The sequence below is a fragment of the Oryctolagus cuniculus genome, chromosome 10 (genome assembly GCF_964237555.1).
Source record: "Oryctolagus cuniculus chromosome 10, mOryCun1.1, whole genome shotgun sequence".
NCBI lineage: Eukaryota > Metazoa > Chordata > Mammalia > Lagomorpha > Leporidae > Oryctolagus > Oryctolagus cuniculus.
In genome coordinates, this window is record NC_091441.1 from 31,342,943 (window position 1) to 31,370,761 (window position 27,819).

At 44.9% G+C, this 27,819-nt stretch overlaps 1 protein-coding gene across 4 annotated transcripts; it reads right to left on the minus strand.

The window, feature by feature from the left end:
* Positions 1-6,262: 6,262 nt before the first annotated feature.
* Positions 6,263-27,528, minus strand: HAUS1 (HAUS augmin like complex subunit 1). Of its 4 annotated transcripts, XR_007921466.2 has the most exons (11): positions 27,406-27,528; positions 26,520-26,694; positions 21,927-22,062; positions 20,005-20,139; positions 15,792-15,915; positions 15,324-15,389; positions 11,464-11,535; positions 11,198-11,245; positions 9,517-9,601; positions 6,983-7,049; positions 6,263-6,376 (listed from the first exon to the last, which is right to left on the minus strand). XR_007921466.2 is itself a non-coding variant. In XM_002713514.5 (9 exons), the coding sequence occupies exons 1-9, from the start codon at positions 27,499-27,501 to the stop codon at positions 9,551-9,553; spliced, it is 903 nt and encodes a 300-aa protein (XP_002713560.4). In that variant the 5' UTR covers positions 27,502-27,528; the 3' UTR covers positions 9,336-9,550. The 4 variants fall into 4 exon arrangements, 2 of the variants coding, with proteins under 2 accessions (XP_002713560.4, XP_051707218.2); XM_002713514.5 differs by lacking the exons at positions 6,263-6,376; positions 6,983-7,049 and having other exon boundaries at positions 9,336-9,601; XR_007921467.2 differs by lacking the exons at positions 6,263-6,376; positions 6,983-7,049; positions 11,464-11,535 and adding an exon at positions 11,352-11,423.
* Between the last annotated feature and the right edge of the window lie 291 nt (positions 27,529-27,819).

The window sequence follows — 27,819 nt, forward strand, 5'->3', positions numbered from 1 at the left end:
ATTTGAAAAAGTAGTCATAAAAATTCACCATCTACTATTTATTTTTTTGAAACCCAATATAATTGGAATAGATGAACTTTCTTGACATGATAAATGAACAAATCTGAGCCCAGGCTTAAAGGCAAAACCCTGTGAGTGCAATTTCCACTCAACCCAGGAACACAATGCACTTTGGCAGGCTGTGTTTCCTACACGTGGCCACATACTCTTCTCACAATGCAATCCTGACAATCCAACCCTGGTTCAGGGGAGTAAACCATCTCTCTTGACTCCAGCCAGATCAGAGAGAGGAAGGGACACTTTGTGACTTCCAAGCTTAAGTCATAAAAGTACCATACACTCTGCCTTGCTCTGTTGTTAGAGTCACTGTAAAAATCAGCTATCACATTGGGGAAAAGCTCAAACCAGCTATAGTGGAGACAGTACTTAAAGGGGTCATGGATAGTTTCAGACAGAGGCCAACAGCCCTTCTGAGACCCCAGCCACCAGCCTGCAAATGCTGCCGCCATGCGAGTGAAGACAGGGCCAGGGATCTTCTGCCATTGAATCATCCCAGTCATTAAGCCTTCCTAGTTTGAGGCCCTAGACAGTAAGAAGCAGAGAAAAGCCATGCCCACTGTGCCCAATTCGAATTCCTCACCCCATCCCCCCCCGAGTCTGGGATTATTTTACACCATAGCAACAATGATCAGAACATTTCCTGTTGCCATTGTTACTACACTGGTATGACCATCAAAGACAAACACAGCTGGACATCCATCAAAGCAGTGACAGTAAGGTGACAGTAAGGGAAAAAACCACGCCTCACTCTGGTTTGTGCAGAGGTGACTGGGCCTTTGAAAGGGAGAATGAGGGAGGGGGTCAAGGCAGAGCTCAGGAGAGCCAGAGACGTGGACAAGTACAGTGGGCTGGGCAGTGTAAATGCAGTGAGCCCAGCTGTGTCTGTCAGCAGGCAATTGTCAAGGTCAGGATTCTACCCCCAGCAGAGACGAGAAGACACCCGGATCTCAGAAAGGCACTACAGAGTTGCAGAAAGTACATGAACACTTCAGAGGATTCCTAATTGTGAATCCTTCTCAGTAAGTGTTCTCCAGTTAGGTGTTGTCTAGAACAAATAGTACCTTCTCACGGTAGTGTAGGGCTTTCTTAGGCAGCCGCTTGTAGTGGGGCTGGGGCCACCTGAGGGACACAACCTTGTGCTGCTGGGAGTCTTGCCAACGTAGTCCTCTCTTAGGATTGAGGTTGGCTGGAGCTGTGTGTGCTGAGAGGTGTGAACTCCCAACCACAGCACGAGGGCGTCTCTTGAGGAGAAGAACACAAGAACCCAAGTTCATAAGGAGGAAGCAAATTTAAAAAGTGCTTGCATGTGAAATAATTATGTGTCTAGGGGGCCGGCTCTTTGGCACAGTAGGTTAATCCTACGCCTGCGGTGCCAGCATCCCATATGGGTGCTGGTTCTAGTCCTGGCTGCTCCTCTTGCAATCCAGTGCTCTGCTATGGCCTAGGAAAGCAGTAGAAGATGGCCCAACCCCTTGAACCCCTGCACCCACCCATGAGGGAGACCCAAAGAAGCTCCTGGCTCCTGACTTTGGATTGGCTCCAGCCGTTGCAGCCAACTGGGGAGTGAACCAGCAGATGGAAGACCTCTCTTTCTCTCTCTCTCTCTCTTTCTGCCTCTCCTTCTCTCTCTGTGTAACTCTTTCAAGTAAATAAATAAATCTTTAAAAAAAAAAAAAGCAAATGTGATACGTGCTTTCTGGGAAAGATAAGACGAGAAACAGAGAATGTTAGCAGAGAAATGGAAGCTGTCTTCCGATCAGCTCATTTCTAGCTATTGTCAGGGGCCAGGGTTGTGGCATAGCAGGTTAAGCTGCCACCTGCAACACCAGCATCCCATATGGTTCCGGTTTGTGTCCTGGCTGCTCCACTTCTGATCCAGCTCCTGGATAAAGGCTTGGAAGGGCAGTGGAGGATGGCCAAGTGCTTGGGCCTCTGCACCCATGTGGGAGGATTGGAAGAAGCTCCTTGCTCTTGACTTTGGATCAGCCCAGCCTTGGCTGTTGCAGACATTTTGGAAGTAAACCAACAGATGGAAGATCTCTCTTTCTCTTTCTGTCTGCCTCTACCCCCCGCCCCCGTAACTCTTCCTTTCTTTTTCTTTCTTTTTTTTTTTTTAAGATTTATTTATTTATTTGAAAGGCAGAGTTACAGAGATGCAGAGGGAGAGAGAGAGAGTGCGCGAGGTCTTCCACCCACTGGTTCACTCCTCAAATGGCCATTACAACCAGAGCTGGGCCGATCCAAAGCCAGGAGCCTGGAGCTTCTTCCGGGTCTCCCATGCAGGTGCAGGGGCCCAAAGACTCAAACCGGCGCCCATATCATTTGCCGGCACTGCATGTGGCTGCTTTACCTGCTATACCACAGCGCCAGCCCCGTGGGTTCCAGTTCTAACCTATGGGACATCCGTATTCATTTTACTTTTTGGAGTCTCAGTTTCCTTGTCTATAAGACTAATATTTGGATTGGACAGTTTCTTCAAGTCAGATATTATTGTGAATTTATAAACTGCCTCTCTGAGATTGAGAGGAAATTCTTACTATCTTTTTCAACCCACTGCTAACATGTAGTGTTTGCTAATGCTTGCTGAGCAGTGAGTAGTGAGCTGTGAGGAAAGCAGGACAGCTGTGCCATCCTTCGGTCCCTGAGAGTTGACACGATGTCCTTAAGGTCACATTGCTCAGGAGCAGACGGACCAGTCTCACACTCAGCGTCTGCGTGTGCTGCAGCCAGTCGGATCCCGGGGTGCCAGAGAGAGCAGGAGGCAGACTGTCAGCCCCGAGCAGCTGCTGCAGAACTCACAGACAAGCATGAATGCAAGCACCAGGCACTGCAAGATAAACCTAAAAATAGAACCTGGCCAATGTGAGAGGAAGCCGTGCCGGGAGCCGAAGGGCGTCCACGCTCTGTGGCATGAACTAAAGCTGCCAGATTGGCCTCTTTGGGTGGTGTCTCATCCAACCCACAACATCAGCTGTCCAGGCACAGGGCCACGGCCAGCCTGGGGTGAGCCATCTGTCACGTGTTCCTGTGACAACCCACAAGCAAAAGTTCCCCTGGCAACGAAGCAGGCTGCAAGGACATCCACACACAAGCCTCAGTTCTCTCTTAAAATAGCTTCAGACACATTTTCAGGAGGCACGTCTTTTCATTCATGCTGGACTTCTTACTCCTTGCTTCCCAGGGAGCAGAGGCGGTCACAGCTCATTCTGTTCTGCTGGTAACTCAAGCCCCCGCCTAGCAGTGAGTCCTTAATTTAGTATAGGCAGAGGTAAATTTACAGCAATGCTGCCCTTCTCCCCAGGGCAGATGCAGGGCAAAAGAGAATGAACCTGCAGGGCCTGGACCTCAATGTGCAAGAGTCCTTGAGTTGTGCCACCTCCCCCAACCCACCTTACACCTGAGCAGCTCTGGCAGCTGAATTTGGGAAAGAAAGTTTTGTCTACCTGGCAATACAGGTAATGGAACAGTAAAAGCAAAATGGTCTAAAGTAGGTATCTGTAAGCAGGTGTTTCATGCATCGGTTAACACCATCTTCCGGGGCCATTGCTGTGGCATAGCAGGTAAAGCCGCTTCCTGTGGTGCTGGCATCCCATATGGGTGCCAGTTCAAGTCCTGGCTGTTTCTCTTCCGATCCAGCTCTCTGCTGTGGCCTGGGAAAGCAGTAGAAGATGGCCCAAGTGCCTGGGTCCCTGCACCTGAATGGGAGACCCAGAAGAAGCTGCTGCTGGCTCCTGGCTTTGAATTGGCGCAGCTCCAGCTTGTTGCAGCCATCTGGGGAGTGAACCAGTGGATGGAAGACCTCACTTGCTTGCTCACTCTCTCTCTCTCTCTCCCTCTGCCTCTCTGTAGCTCTGCCTTTCAAATAAATAAATCTTAAAAAAAAAAAAAAAAAAGACCTTCTACCTGGGGATAGTGTTGTGGCAGTGGGTAAAGTGGGTAGAATCCTTTAGCCAAATATATGTTTTGCAAACATCTCTTTTATTCTTTTTAAAAAAGATTTATTTGAAAGCCAGAATGAGAGAGAGGGGAGAGAGAGAGAGAGAGAGAGATCCTCCATCTGCTGGATCATTCCCCATATGGCCACAACAGTCAGGGCTGGGCCAGACCAAAGCCAGGCAGGGACCCCAGCACTGAGGTCATCTTTTGCTGCTCTCCCAGGTGCATTAGCAGGGAGCTGGATCGGAAGTGGAACAGCTGGGACTGGAACCAGCGCCCATGTGGGACATTGGCACTGTAAACACAAACTTAACCCACGTGCCTCAGTACCAATTGCACATTTCCTTTATTCTGTGAGTTGTCTAGTCACTTTCTTGATGGTGCCCTTTGTAGCACAAAGATTTTAATTTATATGAGGTTCAACTTATCTATTTTTTTCCTTTGGTTGCTTGTTCTTCTGATGTCATATCATTTGAAGGTCATGAAGACTTGCCCCTTTTGTTCCAAAGGTTTTGTAGTTCTAGCTTTTTAATATAGGCCTTTGATCCATTTCCAGTTAGTTTTTTTATATGGTGTTAAGTAAGAAAAATGACACCCCATTCCTGCTCTATGAATTTCAAATTGTATGCTTATTCCATACATGCAAAAACAACATATTTGTTATCAAAATATACTTACTCATGCTAGACCATTTCCACTTACTCTTCTTCTATTTGTGCTTTTTTATTTTTTAAGATTTATTTATTTAAAGGTAATTACAAGAGACAGAAGGAGACAGAGAATCTTCCACTTGCTGGTCCATTCTCCAAATGGCTGCAATGACCAGAGGTGGGCTAGGCCAAAGTCAGGCGCTTCACCATGTGGGTGGCACAGACCCAAATACTTGAGCCATCATCTGCTGCTTCCTAGGAAGTTGAATTGGAAGCTGAGGCAGAACTCAAACCCAGGAATGTGGCATGTGTGCATCCTAAGCAGTGGTTAAACCTGCTGTGCCAACACCCACCCCTCATTTGCATTCTTGAATGATACTTTTCCTTGATACAGATTTCTAGGGTGATAGATTTTTTTCTTTTTGAACATTAAAGATATTATTCTGCTGGCTTTGCTCTTATTGTAACTATTAAGAATTCACTGTCAGCTATACTATGCACTTTTTTCCCTCTGCTTTTGAGATTTTGTTTTTGTTTGTATGTGATTTGTACATGCTCTGCTTGGAATTAAGCAGTTAAGACTGTTTGGGATGGCTTTGTGATATGTCAACTTGGATAAAGTCAATTACAGTCTACAGGTTTGCCTTTCTAGTATGCTTCCAGTTAGGGTGGGCCTCAAGGGAGACTCGAGATCTGGAAAGCGGGAAGGGGGCAGTAGATATTTTTCCTTTTTTTTTTTTTTTAAAGAGTCATCTATGCTTTTATAAAAAATGCAGGGTATAATATAAAATGCCATGTCAGATGGAGCTATATATCTTTGTTTTTCTTAGGAGAGAGGAATTATATGGAATTTTTTTTCATTTTTTCATTCCTCTATGTCCAAAGTTGGAGGCAGGTTATATGATAAGGTTCATCATATCTTCTGAACTGAAAAACCATTTATGCCATTTTTCTTCTAGCCATAGCAACACGGTCTCATGATGAAATTTATAACACAGCAGTCTCCCATCTAGGGTGGTGAATAGGGTTCCATCACTGACACAAAACTCTTGCTTTCAGCATCCTTTCAACCAAATCCCAGAATTCGTTCACAGGGTTAGCCACTGCGCAGTCTGGTCCTTCCTTAGAAAAATGAAAACACATTTTAAAAAATCAACTGTCAAGACTTCTGAGAAAGAAGTCAACAACTTTCTTCTCTAGGAGAAAAACCCTTCTTTTTATCCAAAAATTGGATTTACACATGTAAAAATGTATATTTGAAAAGAAATTGTGATGGCTTATTCACATATAAAATGAACCTTGAAATCCCATCTTTACACTTCCCCAACAGCAAACCTGGACCTTTGATCTTGTCCAGGAAATATGTCACAGGATGTCAAATATATAAATACATGACACTTCTAGCATCTCTTTTCATTTCAAATTAGAATGTAAATTTGGAATATACTGCTGCAGTCTTAACTGTGCTTATCAGAGTAGTGGCTGAATCTGGAAGACAATTTTAAAAGCCCTGTAGTCACCCACACTTGCATTTGGTCTTCTTGTTTGGAACAAAAGGTAGACTGGCAAGTACCATCACTTAAGCACCTGTTTCAAATTAAACATCAGCCTTCAGGGTGTAAAATAATTTCTTTATTAGGCAAACTGCAGCAGAAGATTCATATCAGTTGCTTCTTTCTTTCTGGGGAAGTCAGCAGGACAGCTGCATGCCACGGGATTCTCTGTTGAATCTAAGAGGTGGAACAGAAGAAAAGCAGTCTTTTCCATACCAAATCATGAAAGTAATGTGCAGAGAAGAAATATCCCCATTCCAAGAACAGGGAAAGTGACTGGATAAAGGAAGTTGGACTACCCACTCTAGGAGTCAACACAGATTTATCTGCCAAATTCTGAGTTCAGAATCTTGTTTTTGAGATGAATAAAAAGCACCTAAATGTCAAGAGAAATGTTCTTCCTGTGATAAAGAACCTGCATGGCCCAACTGCTATACTTGGCCTCCCAGGGGGCTGTGCGTCCCCGGCTCAGAGGCCAGCAGGCCATGGCATGCCTCACTCCGCCATCTTCACTTCTCCTCAGATCCACCAGTAGATATTTCACGGCACAAATACACATTCTCCCAGTTACTCAGTCATGCACTATGCAGGTGCTGCTGCATAAGGGATTTTACAAATGTAATTACTATTCCAAATCAGTTGAGTTTCTGGTGGACCCGGGGAGTTGATCTCTGAAGTCTCCTGGTGGCTCAGGAGGGGCCAAATAGTCTAAGCCCTCCTTCACATGGTGATTGCAAGCCACTCTGGACTTGAGGGCTGGAAGCAGGGCTAAGATGGAATTACCTGTCTCTGCTCTGTGTAGTTTCTCATCCTGAAATGGACTTGTCCAGGCTTCTTTACAAGGTGGTCTCTGAATTCCAAATAGCAAAGAGAGGGTAAGCTCCAATGCCCAACGATCGGTTTTTATTACATTGCTTTTGTCAGGTTTGCTGTTATCCCACTGCCCAAAACAAGTCTTAGGGCTAACCAGACAATCTGTGGACATGAGAAGTCTTCAAAACTTTATGGAAAAACATGTATTGTGAAAAAGTTGCATGGATTTCAATTTTTTTGTACCAAAATAAACTTGGCTTTAAATTCTATCTTTCACAAACTTTTTGAAGTCTTGCTGTTTAGATGCTGCCTCTTGATGGGAGAAGTGGTAAAGTTGTATTACAGGGGCTGGCACTGGGGGGTAGCGGGTAAAGCCACTGCCTGCAGTGTCTGCATCCCATATGGGCTGCTCCACTTTCGATCCAGCTCTCTGCTATGGCTTAGAAAAGCAGTGGAAGATGGCCCAAGTCCTTGGGCCCCTGTACCTGCATGGGAGGCCTGAAAGAAGCTCCTGACTCCTGGCTTTGGACCAGTGCAGCTCTGCTTGTTGAGGCCAGTTGGGGAGTGAACCAGCGGATGGAAGATCTCTCTCTCTCTCTCTCTCTCTCTCTCTCTCTCTGCCTCTCCTTCTCTTTCTATGTAACTCTGACTCTCAAATAAATAAATAAATCTTGGCCGGCGCCGCGGCTCACTAGGCTAATCCTCCGCCTAGCGGCGCCAGCACACCGGGTTCTAGTCCCGGTTGGGGCGCCGGATTCTGTCCCGGTTGCTCCTCTTCCAGGCCAGCTCTCTGCTGTGGTCCGGGAAGGCAGTGGAGGATGGCCCAAGTGCTTGGGCCCTGCACCCCATGGGAGACCAGGATAAGTACCTGGCTCCTGCCATCCGATCAGCGTGGTGTGCTGGCCGCAGCACGCCGGCCGTGGCGGCCATTGGAGGATGAACCAACGGCAAAGGAAGACCTTTCTCTCTGTCTCTGTCTCCCACTGTCCTCTCTGCCTGTCAAAAAATAAAAAAATAAAAAATAAATAAATCTTTTAAAAAAAGTTGTATTACAAAGGGGTAAGCACAAAGGTTGAGAATTATTGTGGTCATTTCCACAATGAATCAACCAAACTGCTTTACCAAAAGCACTGAATTACATCAAATGAAAAACTTGGGAAAACATTTAAAACTCAAAAATCACAGAAGATTGGGTTAGTCAATATATAAGGACCTCCTAAAAATTGTTAAGAAAAAGACCAGGGGCCGGCGCTGTGGCGCAGCGGGTTAACGCCCTGGCCTGAAGCTCTGGCATCCCATAAGGGCACCAGTTCGAGACCCGGCTGCTCCTGTTCCAATCCAGCTCTCTGCTATGGCCTGGGGAAGCCACAGAAGATGGCCCAAGTCCTTGGGCCCCTGCACCCACGTGGGAGACCTGGAAGAAACTCCTGGCTCCTGGCTTCAGATTCGCACAGCTCTGGCCATTGCAGCCACTTGGCGAGTGAACCATCGGATAGAAGGCCTCTCTCTCTCTCTCTCTGCCTCTCCTCTCTCTGTGTAACTCTGACTTTCAAATAAATATATAAATTTAAAAAAGAAAAAAAAAAAGACCAGAAGTTAATACAAAAATGGCTAAAGGACATACGACAGTTTCTAAAACACAAATGTTCTTTTTGGCTGATAGCAAAGAAAAGGAGAGAATAAGGGACATTTCAAAGTTATTTAGATAATCTTTAAAAAAGTTTTTTAATTGTATGCTATAAAACTTTAACCATGAAAAAGCTACATAGTATAAAAATCTCTTCCTTACCTCCCATACATGTGTTACGTCCTTTTACCTATGATTTTGTTATGAAGAATTTTTAATGTTTCCAAATCTTCAAAAACTTCAATCACTTAATTTATGGTTCCTATATATTGGTCATGCTTCTGACTCTATAATTATTTAAAAATGGGAATATTAAAACTCCCCTATGATTTCGTTGAGGTCCTTTTTTATACTAAAAAAATTCAATCTTTGATCTTTTGGATTATCCTGACCTCAGGTGTGCAGCACGGCTCCAGCACCGCGCTGCTGAGCTCTTGTCTTCTTACTATTGATTTGAAAGGTCATGCTTTTCAAAAACTAATTCCTGCATATATTAACATTTGGAAATAGGCAGATGAGCTGACTGGAAAGAACAGGAAACCCCTGGAGAAGAAGAGCAGGAAAAACAGAACTAGAGATGCAGAATCTTCTCCCTTCTCTTTAGCTGAACTGATGAGTGCATGCCTGCAAGTATCATAATGTCAACATCATAGAGCTACTAAAGGATTCTTAATCACTGGCCATATAGGAAGCAAGTGAGAGAAATGCTTTTTAATATGAAAACTGTATTGGAGCACAAAAATACAATACACAGCCAGAAACCATCATTCTATCAATATTGACATTATCATCTCATCTAAGAACATAGAAATTATCTTTTTAAGGAATGCCAAGAGCAAAAAAAAAAAAAGGTCCTTTGAAGTTCTACTCAATGTACTTTGTTAGGGAAAAGGATGTTTATTTGGCTCTGGTCACAGTTCCATCATGTCTACTTTCTTTGTAAGTTCAGCTTCAATGGCATCCTAAAAGAAGAAATACATAAGTACCATAAACAAGTCATAAAACAGATGCTGTAACTTCCACTGTTATTTAAAATAAGGGAAGCAAAAAGAAAAACATTAAAACAGAAGCATCTTGCGCAACCACTATAGATATCAAATATGGTTTTAGACATTAGACGTTCCCTTGCTTTATACTTCCCCTTTGTCCCCTTTGCCTTCCAATCTCTCTCCTCACCCAAGTCTTCAGTTCCTTCACTGATTCTAATAAACATCTGATGGGGACAGCCTAGAGATGATGAATTAGTGTAATGATACATGAATAGATGATTCTGATTTTTAATCCTAAAGCAATGTACTTCTCACTGCTGTTGTCTTCACTACTTCACATCTGCAAAGCAGGCCAAATTGTTTCTACAGTTTTTTTTTTTTTTTCTTGCTCCTCTTACCCATCCTATATACTGGTCACAGAAAAATCATCCTAAAGCACAGGCCTGATCAAAAAGCATAACTTAGCAGGTTAACACACTGCTGGGAGGCCTACATCCCATATCAGAGGGATTGAGTCCCTCTGCTTCCTATCCAGCTCTTTCCTAACACACCTGAAAAGCAGCAGATGATGGTCCAAATGTCTGAGTTCCTGACATGCATGTGGGAGACCTGCAGTAGAGTTCTTTGTTTTGGCTTTAGTCCGGCCCAGCCCTAGCTGTTGTGGGAATTTGGGGAGTGAATCACCAGATGGAAGGCTCTCCGTCACTCTACCTTTCAAATAAACAAATTTTTTAAAAGTGTGTAGCTTTGATCACATTTCCCTTGAGCCTAAAAATCTACAGACTTGGGACTGGTTTTGTGGCGTAATGGGTTAAGTCACTACCTATGATGCCAGCATCCTATACAGGTGCCGGTTCAAGTCCCTGTTGCTCCATTTCCAGTCCAGCTCCCAGCCATTGTGCCTGGGAAAGCGGCAGGAGATGGCCCAAGTGCTTGTGGGAGACCCCGATGAAGCCCCTGGCTCCCAACCTGGCCACTGCAGCCATCTGAGAAGTGAACCAGCTGATGGGAGTTCTCTATCTCTCCTTCTCTGTCTAAATATGCCTTTCAGACAAATAAATCTTTAAAAAATAAAAAGATCAACAGACTTTTCAAGCAACTTTCAGGTAGTGCCCTATAGCCTCCAAGTCCAACCCTTGTTATGTTTAGTGCCCTTTACATCTGAAGTCGGTTCTCCACCCTGTCTTACAGCACGAACCCTCAAGCAGTTGGACCTCATCACTTGTCACAGTTTGGAAAAGTCCTCCATTTTTCCAGCTCTTATGCCCTTGCTAATTATCTTTGCATAGAATATTTTGCATTTGTCAACCTTTCTTTTCCACTAGGGAAATCTAAGTAAAATATTAAAAGATATATAAAGTACCACTGTGTATTTTTTAATGGAAAAAAAAAACAAATACACACATGCCCAGAAAGTACTAAAAGATCCATAGAAATGGCACACAGCAACGCTGGGACTGTGGTATGCCTCTGAGGAGGAAGCACAGAAGCTGGAGGGGCTTAGCTATCTCAGCATTTATTTCATTTCTTTTACAAAAATCTGAAAAACAGAAAATTGGAACTACTTACTAATTCTCGCTTTGCTTCTTCAATTTTCACTTGAGCAAGAGATGGATTCTTTTAAAGGAAAACAAAAGAAGGGAAGGTTATACTGCCTCAATTCAGACTCCAAGGGACTACAATCAGAAAGCAAGAAATGTTACAGAGGAAATAGCAGACATCCAACACTGAGATTCCCCAACTGACTTTAAATCCACAAACAATTTTCACGATCATTTAGTACGTTTACAGAATGCTGTGGGAAATAAATAAAAAAAAAAAGAAAGAATAATTACCGGCATTAAATCTAAATAGGACTCTAATTTTTTCTTCAAAGGTATAGTCTGTCGTTTTAGTTCTGCTAGTTTCTGGGGATGGAAAAAAAACAGAGTCACAGAGTAATAGATATTCACAATGCAACCAAATATTGCCCGTTTGTGAAATAAAACATAAGAAAATACTGACATTAGGGTGTTCCGGACACTGAATCAAATGATGAGCTTCAAAAATAAATGGATAGACAAACTCACCTCCACTGGAAGCAGTGCTTATAGGATGGCTAAAATAGTAATGTCATACACCCACTGATTAAGAATAAGATGGAAGTATGTGAAGAACATAAACAATGTGATCATGAAGGATTAGAATGTATAAGAACAATTAAAACCTCAAATATATATTTATAAATTGTCAACTTTAGATTCCAAGAATCAGACAGAAAAAAGTAAGGATAATAAAATAAAATCCCCTATTTCTCTCTCTTCCTACCAAAATAGATAAGACACTTACACAATCTGAAAACCCAGAATTGCACTGGGAAACTACAGGAGTTTAGTGACCTGTATTCTTAAAAGCATACTAGAAGAGAAGAAAGGTGCACTTAGATGGTTAGCACACACTCAATAAATCTGTTTAATAAATAAATCAATAGTTTATAACTGACTCCAGTAGAGTTCGCAGATTATAGTAACACAAAAAGGAAACCAAATGTGTGTGTGTGTGGGTGTGTGTGTGTATGTATACGTATAGCCAAGCAGGTAATACAGATGTAAATACTGTGGACATAAAAAGTAAGGGAAAAGTAATCAGCTCAACAGTGTACGAAAGCCCTAAAAATAAGAAATAATAAAGCATATTGAGGACTAATACTTATTTGGGAGGCAGGAAGTGAGATAGAGTTAAGATGAGAGAGAGCCGGCACCGCTGTAGCTCAATAGGCTAATCCTCCGCCTGCGGCGCCGGCACACCGGGTTCTAGTCCCAGTCGGGGTGCTGGATTCTGTCCCGGTTACCCCTCTTCCAGTGCAGCTCTCTGCTATGGCCTGAGAGTGCAGTGGAGGATGGCCCAAGTTCTTGGGCCCTGCACCTGCATGGGAGACCAGGAGAAGCACCTGGCTCCTGGCTTCAGATCAGCGCGGTGCGCTGGCCGCAGCGGCCATTGGGGGGTGAACCAACGGCAAAGGAAGACCTTTCTCTCTGTCTCTCTCTCTCTCACTGTCCACTGTCAAAAAAAAAAAAAAAAAAAAAAAAAAAAAAAGATGAGAGAGAGACAGAGAGAGAGAGAACAATTGCATTCACCAGTTCACTCCTCAAACGCCTGCAGTGGCCCTGAAGGGCTGAAGCCAGCACCCAGGAGCTGGGAATTCAGTCCAGGTCTCCCATGAGGGTGGCAGGTATCCAGTTACTGCAGACATCACCACTGCCTCTGAGCATCTGCATTAGCAGGCAGCTGGAGTCAGGAGTAGCACTGGGAATCAAAATGCAGGTACTCGGGCGGCCAGCACTGTGGTGGAGAGATGCTGATTCATATCCAGGCTGCTCCACTTTGATCCAGCTCCCTGCTGATGGCCTGGCAAAAGCAGCAGAAGATGGTCCAAGTGTTTGGGTCCCTGTGACCCATGAAGGAGACCAGGACGAAGCTCCTGATTCCTGGCTTTAGCCTAGCCCAGTGCTGGCCATTGTAGCCATTTGGAGAGTGAATCAGCAAATGGAAGATTCTCTGTGTAACTCTTTCTAAATAAATAAATAAATACAATAACAAAAACCCAGGCACTCAGATGTGGGACCCAGGCATTTAAAGTTATTTATTTATTTACATTTTATTGGAAAGGCAGACAGAGACACACAGTGATCTCTCATCTGCTGCTTCACGTCCCAAATCCCTGAAAGAGCCAGAGATGTGCCAAATGCAGCCAAGAGTTTGGAACTCAATCTGGATTTCCCACATGGGTGACAGGGTCCAAGAACTTCAGCCATCATTTACTGCCTCACAGGTGTGCATTGGCAGGAAGCTGGACAAGAAGCAAAGGAGCTGGGGCTTGATCCAGGTATTCTGAGGTGAGGGAATCCCAAATGGCATCTTAACTTCTGTGTGAACCCATTCTGAGATGCAGGCATATTAACTAGCATCCTAACTGCCAACCCAAATGCTCACCCCGGAATAATATTTTAAGGAAAGTTAAATTAGGTTAAAATAAATACAATGGTTAAAATGTTCCCTATAAAAGTTGTGTTGAGGCCGGCGCCGCGGCTCACTAGGCTAATCCTCCGCCTTGCGGCGCCGGCACACCGGGTTCTAGTCCCGGTCGGGGCGCCGGATTCTGTCCCGGTTGCCCCTCTTCCAGGCCAGCCCTCTGCTGTGGCCAGGGAGTGCAGTGGAGGATGGCCCAGGTGCTTGGGCCCTGCACCCCATGGGAGACCAGGAAAAGCACCTGGCTCCTGGCTCCTGCCATCGGATCAGCGCGGTGCGCCGGCCGCAGCGCGCCGGCCGCGGCGGCCATTGGAGGGTGAACCAACGGCAAAGGAAGACCTTTCTCTCTGTCTCTCTCTCTCACTGTCCACTCTGCCTGTCAAAAAAAAAAAAAAAAAAAAAAAAAAAAAAAAAAAAAAAGTTGTGTTGAAATTTAATTGTTGGGGCTGGTGCAGTGGCATAGCAGGTAAAGCTGCCGCTTACAGTGTCAGCATCCCATATGGGCGCCGGTTCAAATCCTGGCTGTTCCACTTCTGATTCAGCTCTCTGCTATGGCCTGGGAAAGCAGTAGAAGATGACCCAAGTCCTTGGGCCCCTGCACCCACGTGGGAGACCTGGAAGAAGCTCCTGGCTCCTGGCTTCAGATTGGCGCAGCTCTGGCTGTTGCTGGCAACAGCAGATGGAAGACTCTGCCTCTCCTCTCTCTTTCAAATAAATAAATAAATCTTTAAAAAAAAGAAATTTAATTGCTATTGTGACTATATATATATATATTTTTTTTTTTTTTTTTTTAACTTATTTGACCGATAGAGTTAGTGAGAGAGAGACACAGAGAGAAAAGTCTTCCTTCTGTTGGTTCACCCCCCAAATGGCCACTATGGCCAGCGCTGTGCCAATCCGAAGCCAGGAGCCAGGTGCTTCTTCCTGGTCTCCCATGTGGGTGCAGGGGCACAAGCACTTGGGCCATCCTTCACTGCCTTCCCAGGCCACAGCAGAGAGCTGGACTGGAAGAGGAGCAGCAGGGACTAGAACCTGGTGTCCATATGGGATGCTGGCGCCGCAGGCAGAGGATTAGCCAAGTGAGCCACAGCACTAGCCCCTATTCTGACTGTATTAAGCAGTGGGACTCTTAAGCGATTAGGAGGGGCTGCATTGTGGTGCCACCACCTTCAACGCTAGCATCCAATATCATAGCATCCTAGTCCCAGCTGCTCCACTTCTGATCCAGTTTGATGTGTCTGACAAAGCAGCAGAGAATGGCCCAAGTACCTGGGTCCCTGCCACTGGGAAACATGGCTGGAGTTCCAGGCTTCTGGCTCCTGCCTGGCCCAGCCATCTAGGGAGTGAACAGGTAGATGGAAGATACCTCTCTCTCCTTCCCTATAACTTTGACTTTTAAATAAATACATCTTTAAAAAATTAAGAATAAAAAAGAGGTGATTAAGAATGGATTAAAGCTGTTATAGTGGGAGTGGGCTCCTGAGAGAAAACATGAGCTCCACCCAGTTTCCTCTGTGTCTCATACTTGTGTGTTCACTTGTCTGTCTAATGTGTCATGACTCGGCATGAAAGCCCTCCCAAGATGTGGCCTCCAGACCCCGGAGCCAGAGAAGGTGCAATTATTTACAGATTACTCAGTTTGTGATGTTCTGTTTCAGCAGAACTTGGACTAAGACAAGCAGCTCACCTCCGACAGTGCGACTAGTGACTGATGAGACAGAGAAGCGTCCATGCCTCTGGCTGAGAGCTGCTCCTGCAATGATGAGAAAGGGGCTCAGTTAAAATACTGTCTTGAAGGTGAGCATCATGAAATAGTTCCAACATCTAACAGAGTAAAGAGAAACTATAAATCACAGAGGAACACTTACACACACATCTAAGCACTTTGATGCCACACGCAACCCCTTTCTAGACCCCCGCATTTGCACATTTGTGACAAGATGGGTACAGTGCTTAAAGCCTTAGCTTCAGCGCCTGAATGCAGGAGTATGAATCTGGATCAGCAGCTAAGATGGTAAGTAACCCTGGCAAGTCACCTGTCTTCTCTGCGGTCCTCTCAGTTGTGACAATGAACTAGTAACACTGCCTAGTTCTGAGGATGGAGGTTAGAAGGAAGTCTGAGGCGAGCTGACTCTGCTCTGGCCTTCATACAAACCTCTGCAGCTTTGATGCCAAATCTGAACTCCTCTGACTTTGCCTTCAGGAAATCCATGTTCTGAAGACGACTGTCAACTTTGGCCCTTTCTATAGACAGATGCAGTTCTGCCTTCTTGAGATCCCTTTAAAAAGCAAAATTAAATTATTACTTTATAATAATTTCACATTGATCAGGGCCGACGCTGTGGTGCAGCAGGTAAAGCCACCGCCTGCAGTGCCGGCATCTCATATGGGTGCTGGTTCGAGTTCCAGCTGCTCCACTTCCAATCCAGCTCTCTGCTATGGCCTGGGAAAGCAGCAGAAGATAGTCCAAGTCCTTGGGCCCCTGCACTCGCATGGGAGACCCGGAAGAAGTTTCTGGCTCCTGGCTTTGGATGGGCCCAGCTCTAGCCGTTGTGGGCATTTGGGGAGTGAACTAGCGTATTGAAGACCTCTCTCTCTCTTTCCCCACGTCTGTTTAACTCTGCATTTCAAATAAATAAATAAATCTTCAAAAAAATTATTTCACTGCTTTCCAGTGAAATTATTATAAAAAAAGAAACTCTACTGCTTTTTGGATTCAAATCTAGCTTAGTAAAGGTAGATGATCTACTTATCGGATTTTTCTTTTCTATTTTTTTAAAAAGATTATTTATTTTAAAGTCAGAGTTTTATTTATTTAATTTTATTTTTTATTATTTTGACAGGCAGAATTAGACAGTGAGAGAGAGAGTGAGAGAGAGAGAAAGAGAGAGAGAGAGAGAGAAAGGTCTTCCTTTTTCCGTTGGTTCACCCCCCAAGTGGCCGCCATGGCTGGCGCGTTGCAGTCGGTGCGCTGCGCCGATCCGAAGCCAGGAGCCAGGTGCTTCCTCCTGGTCTCCCATGTGTGTGCAGGGGCCCAAGCACCTGGGCCATCCTCCACTGCACTCCCAGGCCACAGCAGATAAGAGTTTTTATATGTATATATTTTTAAATTTATTTATCTGAAAGTGAGAGTTATAGAGAGAGAGGGAGAGACAGATCTTCCATCTGCTGGTTCACTCCCCAGATGGCCATAATAGCCAGGGCTGGGCCAGGCAGAATCTAGGAGCCAGGAGCTTCTTCTGGGTCTCCCAAGTGGGTGCAGGGGCCCAAGCACCTGGGCCATCCTCCACTGCACTCCCAGGCCACAGCACAGAGCTGACTCGGAAGCAGAGGAGCCAGAACTTGAACATTCACCCATATGGGATGCCAGCACAGCAGGCAGTGACTTTTCACACTACACCACAGCGCTGGCCCCTCTACCATGAATTTTTATATCCTAGACTACCCTGTATTATCCTAGGTCACCTTCCCCTCTGTGCTGCCATCTGGGATTTTTCTCAAGGAATACACAGTAATTTTAAGATTAACTTATGGCAGTTATTCTTGGAAAAAGTAAACCTGTCATTCAAGGGTCTTAAGGCCTATTTGAAAGACAGTGCTTTGCACATACATACTATTTTCTGAACATATTTGCACACCACCAAATTACCTGTGCATTTATAGACTCCTGTCCCACAGGATCTCATTTCTGGGGTAACAAGGACCTAAAGAAGGCCCATGCCACCAAAACAGGACAATCAGAGATACAGTAAGAAAATGCAGCAAAGCAAATATAATGGCACTTGAAGTTACATACTATTTTATAAGTTAAAAAAAATCATGAGGGCAGGTGCTGTCGCATAGCAGGTAAAGCCACTGCCTGCAGTGCCAGCATCCCACATGGGTACCGGTTCGAATCTCAGCTGTTCCACTTCCTTTTTTTTTTGACAGGCAGAGTGGACAGTGAGAGTGAGACACACAGAGAGAAAGGTCTTCCTTTGCTGTTGGTTCACTCTCTAATGGTCGCCATGGCTGGCACGCTGCGGCCAGCGCACCGCGCTGATCCGATAGCAGGAGCCAGGTGCTTCTCCTGGTCTCCCATGGGGTGCAGGGCCCAAGCACTTGGGCCATCCTCCACTGCACTCCCTGGCCACAGCAGAGAGCTGGCCTGGAAGAGGGGTAACCGGGACAGAATCCGGCACCCCAACCAGGGCTAGAACCTGGTCTGCCAGCGTGGCAGGAGGATTAGCCTAGTGAGCCGCGGCACCAGCCTTCAGCTATTCCACTTCCAATCCAGCTCTATGCTATGGCCTGGGAAAGCAGTAGAAGATGGCCCAAGTCCTTGGGTCCCTGCACCCATGTAGGAGACCTGGAAGAAGCTCCTGGCTGCTGGTTTCGGATCAGCCTAGCTCTGGCTGTTGTGGCCATTTTGAGAGTGAACCAGCGGATGGAAGACTTCTTTCTCTGCCTTTGCCTCTCTGTATTTCTGCCTTTCAAATAAATAAATACCTCCTAAAAACAATTAAATACATTTTGAAAATCATAAAGTGTGCACTATTTGTAAAAATAAATGACAGTCCTGCAAGATATAGGCACAGGCAAAGACTTCTTGGAAAAGACTCCAGAGGCACAGGCAGCCAAAGCCAAAATTAACAACTGGGATTACATCAAATTGAGAAGTTTCTATACTGCAAAAGAAACAGTCAGGAAAGTGAAGAGGCAACCAACAGAATGGAAGAAAATATTTGTAAATTATGCAACTGTAAAGGATTAATAATCAGAACCTACAAAGAGATCAAGAAACTCCAACATAACAAAACAAACAACCTACTTAAGAAATGGGCCACGGACCTAAATAGACATTTTTCAAAAGAGAAAATCCAAACGGCCAACAGACATATGAAAAAATGTTCAAGATCACTAGCCATCAGGGAAATGCAAATCAAAACCACAGTGAGGTTTCATTTCACCCCAGTTAGAATGGCTTTCATACAGAAATCAACTAACAACAGATGATGGCAAGGATGTGGGGAAAAAGCACACTAATTCACTGTTGTTGGGATTGCAAGCTGGTAAAGCCACTATGGAAGACAGTTCGGAGATACCTCAGAAATCTGAATATAGCCCTACCATACGACCCAGCAATCCCACTCCACGGAATTTACCCAAGGGAAATTAAATTGGTAAATAAAAGAGCTGTCGGCACCTCAATGTTTATTGCAGCTCAATTCACAATAGCTAAGACATGGAATCAACCTAAAAGCCCATCCACGGAAGGCTGGATAAAGAAATTATGGGATATGCACTCTACAGCAGAAAAAAATGAAATCAGGTCATTTGCAACAAAATGGAGGAATCTGGAAAACATCATGCTGAGTGAAATAAGCCAGTCCCAAAGGGACAAATATATGTTCTCCCTGATCAGTAACAACTAACTGAGCACCTAAAAGGAAACCTGTAGAAGTGAAACTGACACTATGAAAAGCAATGACTTGATCAGTCATTGTCCTGACTGTGAGGAACAGCTTACTATTTTATTCCTTTTAGTATTTTCTTTTTCTACTTAATACCATTGGTTGAACTCTTTACTTAACATAGAATTATTCTTAGGTGTTTAAATCCAATTGAAAATTGATGCCTGTTAAAAATAAGGGTGGGAATAAGAGAAGGAAGAGATGGACATTTCGGCACACACTCCCTCAGACTTACCCCTAAGTGTAGAGCTAAAAACTTGCCATGGGACTCCAAATTCCATTAAGTTGGCAGGTACCAATACCATCTTACCAGTTAAGGTGATCAGTTTAAGTTCATAACTGATCATAAAGATAGGATTGAGTGTCAAAGGGATCACATAAATAAGACCAAGTGTCTGCTAATAATAATTGATAGAATTAAAAAGGAGAGAATGATCCAATATGGGAATCAGGATACACAGCAGACTCATAAAATGACAAATGCCCTAAACAGCACTCTGGCTTCAGAATCAGCCCTTAAGGCATTGAGATCTGGCTAAAAAGCCCATGCATTTCAGGCATGGAAAACCAAGACACTGTGGCAAAAAATGGCCTACATGAAAGATCTCTGTGAGTGAGATCCCAGAGGAAAGAAGGGGCCATCGAAGAAGGAGGTACCTTTCTCTGAAGGGAGGAGAGAACTTCCACTTTGATTACGGCCTTGTCTAAATAATGTCGGAGTAAAAAGTGAACGTCCACATCCATTCATTCCCCACTTTCACTTAAGTAATTTTCTACTTAAAAGAATATTATGAGCCCTGTTTCCCAACATATTAAAAAAAATCCTATTTATAGATAGCTAAAACTAAGTCTGACAATGTCCTGCTATCATCTGTATAATAAAAATTTGTCACCATTTTCAACTCAATTACTTACTCTCGTAGACATTTTTCTAATACTAATGTTGCAGTTAGATTTTTTTCAAGTTTTCCCAATTCAAGCTTGATTTCTTCATTTTTGGATTTGATACGAAAAAGATCAGATGTCAAATCATTCACTGCAGGGATAAAACTACAAGAAGAATTTAGTCACATAAGTGAGCATTACAGATAATTAGAATCATTCCTCATTTCTAAAAATGATTTTATCTCTGTGTGGATTCTTACTTGTGCTGTTTAATCCTGGTGCGTTTTTACACGCTGTTCCCAATCCCTGAATGTCCTTCAGCTGGCAAAGTTCCACTTCTCCCTCCAAACTCAATCTAAGATTTCCTTGCCTCCTGGAATTCACTACCTCTTTTTCTGTGGCTGTGAGCAACAGGTAGTGCACTCTTGTATGGCTGCAGTTGTCATACCACAGTATACATGTCCGTCTCCCTTATTTGACCATGGGCAGAAGCTGTCCTTGAAGGCAGTCTGCTTCTTCAGTGCTCACATACCTAGCCTACAACAGGTCTCTGTGGAGTCACAACAATGACGTCATTCTAGACTTCTGCTGCCGTACAACCTACGTGTTCTTAGACCTAACACACTACTCTTTGGGCCTATATAAAAATTCCAAGCCCTATGGCCGGCGCCGTGGCTCACTAGGCTAATCCTCCGCCTTGCGGCGCCGGCACACCGGGTTCTAGTCCCGGTTGGGGCGCCGGATTCTGTCCCGGTTGCCCCTCTTCCAGGCCGGCTCTCTGCTAGGGCCCGGGAGTGCAGTGGAGGATGGCCCAAGTCTTTGGGCCCTGCACCCACATGGGAGACCAGGAAAAGCACCTGGCTCCTGACTTCAGATCAGCGCGATGCACCGGCCACAGTGCGCCGGCCGCGGTGGCCATTGGAGGGTGAACCAACGTCAAAAGGAAGACCTTTCTCTCTGTGTGTCTCTCTCTCACTGTCCACTCTGCCTGTCAAAAAAAAAAATTCCAAGCCCTGAAACTGGCAATTAAGCAGAACAACCATGCAGTTCTCTGATTGTATGTTAGAACTGTGGTCCTCAGTAAGATATGGCCAAAAACTATACACAGTGTGGAGTCAGACTGTGTTAGACGCCCAACTCTGCCATTTACTAGTTTGTGAAAGTTATTTTACCCAGGCCTCCGTTTTCCTCTTGGGGTTGTTGAAAGAATCAAGTCGTTATAAAGGTGTCTATCACAGGGGCTGGTGCTGTGATGTAGCAGGTAAAGCCATCACCTGAAGTGTCAGCATCCCATAGGGGTGCCGGTTCTAGTCCCGGCTGCTCCTCTTCTGATCCAGCTCTCTACTATGGCTTGGGAAAGCAGTAGAAGTTGGTCCAAGTGCTTGGGCCCCTGCACCCATGTGGGAGACCTGGAAGAAGCTCCTGGCGCCTGGCTGTGGATCAGTATAGCTGCCATTGTGGCATTTGGGGAGTGAACCAACAGATGGAAGACTCCTCTCTCTGCCTCTCTGTAACTCTTTCAAATAAATAAATAAATCTTAAAAAAAAAAAAAAAAAGAATCTATCACAAATAAAGACCCCTAACCTCTTCTACTCAATATGGTGAAAACATGACCAATATTTACCATGCTCAAGTGGATCATTCAGCCTACTGTTTTTCTTATTATTTACAGAGCACATTGTTAAGTGGTACCTAATCCTTTTCCAAATATACATGAGAACCAACCTTTACAAACCTAATCCTGGAACAAGAAAATATTAAAAGTTAACCAATACCAAATTTATCTGAATTAATTTTATTCACTAGCAAAGATATGGAGTTAAATGAAATTCAGTGCTTTCGCATTTATTGTTGATTCTTTATAAAGAATTATCCTAATAAACAGAAAGTCCTCAGATCAATACCTCATGGCATATATGACAACAGCAATTAAAATGGTCACAATAATTACCTAGCAAGTGAGGTATCCTTTGTTTCAAGAGCCACTGCACTGTCAACCAAAGCATTCAGATACCTGGAACCGGTGCTGGAGAGATTGGCAGGAGAGAAATTTACACTCTCCATGAGAAGGTCTTGAAGATGCTTGGCTGAAAAACATAAGGAGTCCCATGGTGACTAAGATGCTTTCCTTGTGTGTGTATGTATGTTTGTTTTTTTGCGTTTTGAACTTTTAATAGCTTTATTTAGTTATAACTCACTACCTAGCATTCCACTCACCTAATGGCCATTAGTACATTTAGAGTTGCATATTCAGCAACACAATCCATTTTAGAATATTTCATCACCCCCAAAAGAAACCTCACATTCCTCAAACATTATTTTCCTTTATTTTTTTTAAGATCTATTTTATTTATTTGAAAGATAGATTGACAGACAGCAAGGGAGAGACAGAGAGAAAGAAATTTTTCCATCCTCTGGTTTACTCCCCAAATGACTGCATCAGCTGGGGCTGGGCCAGGCTGAAGGCAGGAGCCAGGAACTCCATCCAGGTCTCCCACATGAGAGGCAGGGTTCCAAGTACTGGGGACATCTTCCTCTGCTTTCCAAGGCACTCTGATATGAGATTTGGGCTTCCCAAGTTGGGATTTAACAGCTTCCTATCCAACTTCCTGTTAATGCACCCTGGGAGGGAGCAGATGATAGCTCAAGTGGTTGGACCCCACCACTCATACAGGAAACCCAGATGGAGTTCTGAGCTCCTGGCCAAACCCTGGCTGTTGCTGACATTTGGGGAGTGAACCAGCAGATAGAAGATGTCTGTCTCTCTTCTCCATCACTCTGCCTTTCAAATAAGTGAAAATAAAATAAACATATAAAGAAATGAAAGCAAAATAAAGGCTACAAGATAGACAAAGACAGAGAATTTGCTGTTAGCAGACCAACTTACAAGAAATACTACAAGAAGTTCTATAGGCTGAAAGCAAGTGATTCCAAATAGTATTTTGAATGCACATGAAAAGTTAGATCATCCGGGCCTGTACTGTGGCATAGTAGGTTAAGCTTCTACTTGCTGCACCAGAATCCCATATGGGTGCTGGTTTGAGTTCCAGCTGTTCTACTTCCAATCCAGCTCTCTGTTAATGGCCTGTGAAAGGCAGTGGAAGATGCCCTAAGTGCTTGGGCCCATGTACCCACATGGGAGACCTGGAAGAAGCTCCTGGCTTTGGATCAACCCAGCTCCAGTCACTGGGGCCATTTGGAGAGTGGACCAGCAGACGGAAGATCTCTCTCTCCCTCTCTCTGTAACTCTGCCTCTCAAATACATAAATAAATAAAAAAACAAACAAACAAACAAAAAACCAAAAACTAGAGCATCAGCAACTACGGATATTTTTCTTAACTGATTTTTAAAAATTGTATAGAATAATCCTATAAAATTTATGAAAAACAATTGTGTATAATATACTGTTGGGCCATAGAAATATGTTAACAGCAGCACAAAGGATATGGGTATGATCCTGTAAAGGTGTCTAGGGCTAAGAAGTGACTACTCATGGTCCAGTCTGTAACATTGGATATGTGTAACAGTAACACCACAAAAAGGGAAAGGAGAATAGAGATATAATTGTATACAGGTGGATGGAAGATCTCTCTCTGTCTCTCCATCTCTCTGTCTGTAACTCTGCCTCTCAACTAAATAAATAAATCTTTACAAAAAAAAAAAAATGCATCGGGGCAGGTGCTCTGGCATAGGAGGCTAGGTCTCTGCCTGTGGTGCCGGCATCCCATATGGGCACCAGTTCTAGTCCCAGCTGTTCTTCCAATCCAGCTCTCTGCTATGGCCTGGGGAAGCCGTAGAAGATGGCCCAAGTCCTTGGGCCCCTGCACTCATGTGGGAGACTGGGAAGAAGCTCCTGGCTTTGGATCAGCCTAGCTCTGGCCATTGCAGCCATTTGGGGAATGGGCCAGTGGATGGAAGACCTTTCTCTCTGTCTCTCCTTCCCTCTGTAACTCTACCTCTTGAATAAATAAAAATCTAAAAAAAAAAAAAAAAAGAAAAAGAAAAAGAAAGAAAGTATTTGGGGCTGGCACTATGGCGTAGCGGGGTAAAACCGCCGCCTGCAGTGCTGGCATCCCATATGGGCGCCGGTTCTAGTCCTGGCTGCTCCATTTCCAATCCAGCTCTCTGCTATGGCCTGGAAAAGCAGGGACCCTGCACCTATGTGGGAAACCAGGAAGAAGCTCCTGGCTCCAGATGGGTCCAGCTCCAGCCACTGCAGGCAACTGGGCAGTAAACCAGCGGATGGAAGACCTCTCTCTCTGCCTCTCCTTCTCTCTCTGTGTAACTCTGACTTTAAAATAAAAGTAAATTAAAAAAAATGTTTTAATTTTATTTGAGAGGTAGAGTTATAGACAGTGAGAGGGAGAGACAGAAAGAAAGGTCTTCCATCCGTTGGTTCACTCCTCAAATGGCTACAACGGTTGGAGCTGTGCCAATCCGAAGCCAGGAGCCAGGCACTTCTTCCTGGTCTCCCACACGGGTACAGGGGCCCACGCACTTGGGCCATTTTCTACCACTTTCCCAAGCCATAGCAGAGAGCTGGATTGGAAGTGAAGCCGCCAGGAGTAGAACCACCACCCATATGGGATGCTGGCACTGCAGGCAGAGGATTAACTTACTGCGCCATTGCACCGGTTCCAATAAAAATCTTTAAAAAACAACGCATCATTCGAGTAGCAAAGCAACCACAAGAATGCTGGCAGATAGCTACACTGATATCATCAGATAAAACAGACTTTATAAAAAAAATATGGTACTAGAGCTAAAGAGGGAATTTTATAATGATAAGAGTCAATCTATCAAAATATATAACTGCAAAAATATATACACCTAATAGACACCAAGATCTATGAAACAAAAACCGACAAAAATAGAGAGAAATAGACAATTCAACAATAGTTGAAGATTTTGATATCCTACTTTTTTTTTTTTTTTTTTTGACAGGCAGAGTGGACAGTGAGAGAGAGAGACAGAGAGAAAGGGCTTCCTTTTACCGTTGGTTCACCCTCCAATGGCCGCTATGGCAGGCGCACCACACTGACCCAAAGCCAGGAGCCAGGTGGTTCTCCTGGTCTCCCATGCAGGTGCAGGGCCCAAGGACTTGAGCTATCCTCCACTGCACTCCTGGGCCACAGCAGAGAGCTGGACTGGAAGAGGGGCAACCGGGACAGAATCTGGCACCCCGACCGGGACTAGAACCCGGGGTGCCGGTGCCGCAGGCGGAGGATTAGCCTAGTGAGCCACAGCACCGGCCTCGATATCCTACTTTCAATAATGAAAGCAAGGTAGAAGATCAATATGGAAACAGAAAACTGGAACAATGGTATATAATCAACTAATCTAAAAGTCAGTTAAAGAACACTCCAGGGGAAGGCATTTGGCACAGTGGTTTAAGATGCTGGCTGAGTAGCCCACATCCCATACTGTAGTGTGTGGGTTTCAGTACCAGCTCAACCTTCAATTCCAGCTAACTGCTCATGCACACCCTGGGAGGCAGCAGATGATGGCTCAAGTACTTGGGTTGCTGCTACCCTCATGGGAGATCCTGGGTGGTTTCCCAGTTCCTGGCTTGATCCTGGCCCACCCCTGGCTGTTGCTTACACTTGCAGAGTGAGCCAGCAGATGGAAGATATGTTTGTCTCTTGACTTTCAAATAAGAAAAGGAAGAAAAAAAAGAAAAAGAAAAAACAACTTATAGAATGAGATTATTCTGGACTCAAAGTTCATTTCTCTAGACTATATTTTAATAACTACAAAAATAAAATCATTTATAAGTAAAACAATTTAAAAACATTACAAAGGAGTAGCACTGGGGAGGCTTTTGGGATGATGGATGGAGCTGCTCTGCACCTGTGGTGCCGGCATCCCATATGGGTGCCGGTTTGTGTCCTGGCTGCTCCTCTTCCGATCCAGCTCCTGGCTGATGCACCTGGGAAAGCATTAGAAGATGGCCCAAGTCCTTGGACTCCTGCACCCATGAGGGAGACCTGGAGGGAGTTCCTGGCTCCTGACTTCGGATCGGCTCAGCTCTGGCCATTGCAGCCATCTGAGAAGTGAACCAGTGGATGGAAGACAATCTCTCTCTGTGTCTTTACCTCTCTCTGTAACTCTTTCAAATAAATAAAATAAATCTAAAAAAAAAATAGATGTGTGGAACACACTTTTTCAAACCGAATAATCCCAGGAGAAAACCAAAGCAGTCCCTGACACACAGTCCTACTGTAGTTTGTTCAGGGCTGCCACCACAGGTGGTCTAACAGCTTGGCAGGACTAAGGCATGGGGACAGGAGACAGATCAAACACACACGGAGGTCAAAACCCACAAGGCATCTTTCCCACTGGACTCCTAAGTTTAGACTCTTTAGGTTTGTGGTTTTGCTATCAGAGTAGTAACAAAATAATTCTATGAAACCTGAGTAGAAGACACATCTAGCAAACAAAGAAGCAAAATAAGCTGTCTATACCGAATCTTGCACATTTCATTGTTACAAACATTGGTTACTTCTACGATCTCATTCAGAAAAACTCAGGACTTACTCTCACCTTCGGATTCATACTCGCTTGCTTTCTGTTTCAAGTCCTCTATGACTAGGTGGACGTCCCTGTCCCGGGCCCTGTTGCGTTCCGAAAGATGATACAAAATCTCTGTGGTCCGTGGGTTCACCTCATACTGTGGAATGGGATGATCTCCAAATATTTTTTTCAACCACGCAGCAACCTCATCATGAAAAGGAAGAAAATTATATAGACATATTTTAATTGCAATGACACGATGCAGGCATGACGGTGAACAAACGCGAAGTAAATACTCTGGCTCCCTTGGCGTCACCTCCTAACTGTCTCGAGGGATACAAGCTTTGGCAGTGGGCGGGCGCAAAGAGTCGAATTCACCGGGGAACGAATCATTCCTAAAGAGCTACAAAGCGGTACAGACGAACAATTTGCCTCACTAGGAAAGCCTTAAGACTCAATATGCAGGGTACAAACGCAGTCTTACACCCCCCGGGGCTGAATTAAAAAAAAAAAAAAAAAAAAAAGGAGTTGCCCGCAACATCCTAGACGGCGCGTGCCGGGAGACCCCCTGACCCGGGATGCGGGACTTGGAAGCGGTGCCGGTGTGAAAATTCAGGCAGGAGGCAGCAGCGACGGGCGAGCCGAGGCTGGAGGGTGGGTGCACAAGTCCCGCTCCAGCCAGCTCCGAGGGGGTTCGTTACGGCGGCTGCCTGACGCCTGTCCAAGCCCGGGACAGCGAGGAGAGTCCGGGGAAGAAGGGTCCCGGGAGACCCGGCTCACAGGTCACTAAAGACGGGCGTGTGGGGAACAGGAGAAGGCAAGCAGCTGTGGCAGCGCTCAGGAGATGCGCCGGCGGCACCGGCACGCCCCAGACGCGGTCTCGGGAAGCCGCCAACGCCCGCTCCCAGCCGGTCACCTGCGCTTCTTTCGCTTCCCGCGCCTCCATAGCCGCAGCTCCCGCCACTTCACGCGGAACTCCTCGCGGGAGAAGCGCCCCTGGGGCCCCGCCCATACACCGTTGGCCCCGCCCCTCGCCTGGCCGGGGATTTCTGGGAGTTGTAGTTTTATAACCCCTGCAGGGCTGGCGTCTTGCCTCCTCCTGGCTCTCTGCGCTCCGCGATGAAGTACAGCTGCTAACGCCAGGCTGCTTTTTCTTTCATGTAATTTTATTGCTAGCTTGAGTCACATCTTAAAAAAATCCTTGAAATGTTGCTTCTTGCTTAGTAGATTTCTTTCATATTGTTTGCATAAACTTAAACGTTTTTGATTCTATTCTGGCAGTTTGAATTGCAGCAATCTTTTTATTTATTTATTTGAGAGACTGTAAGCA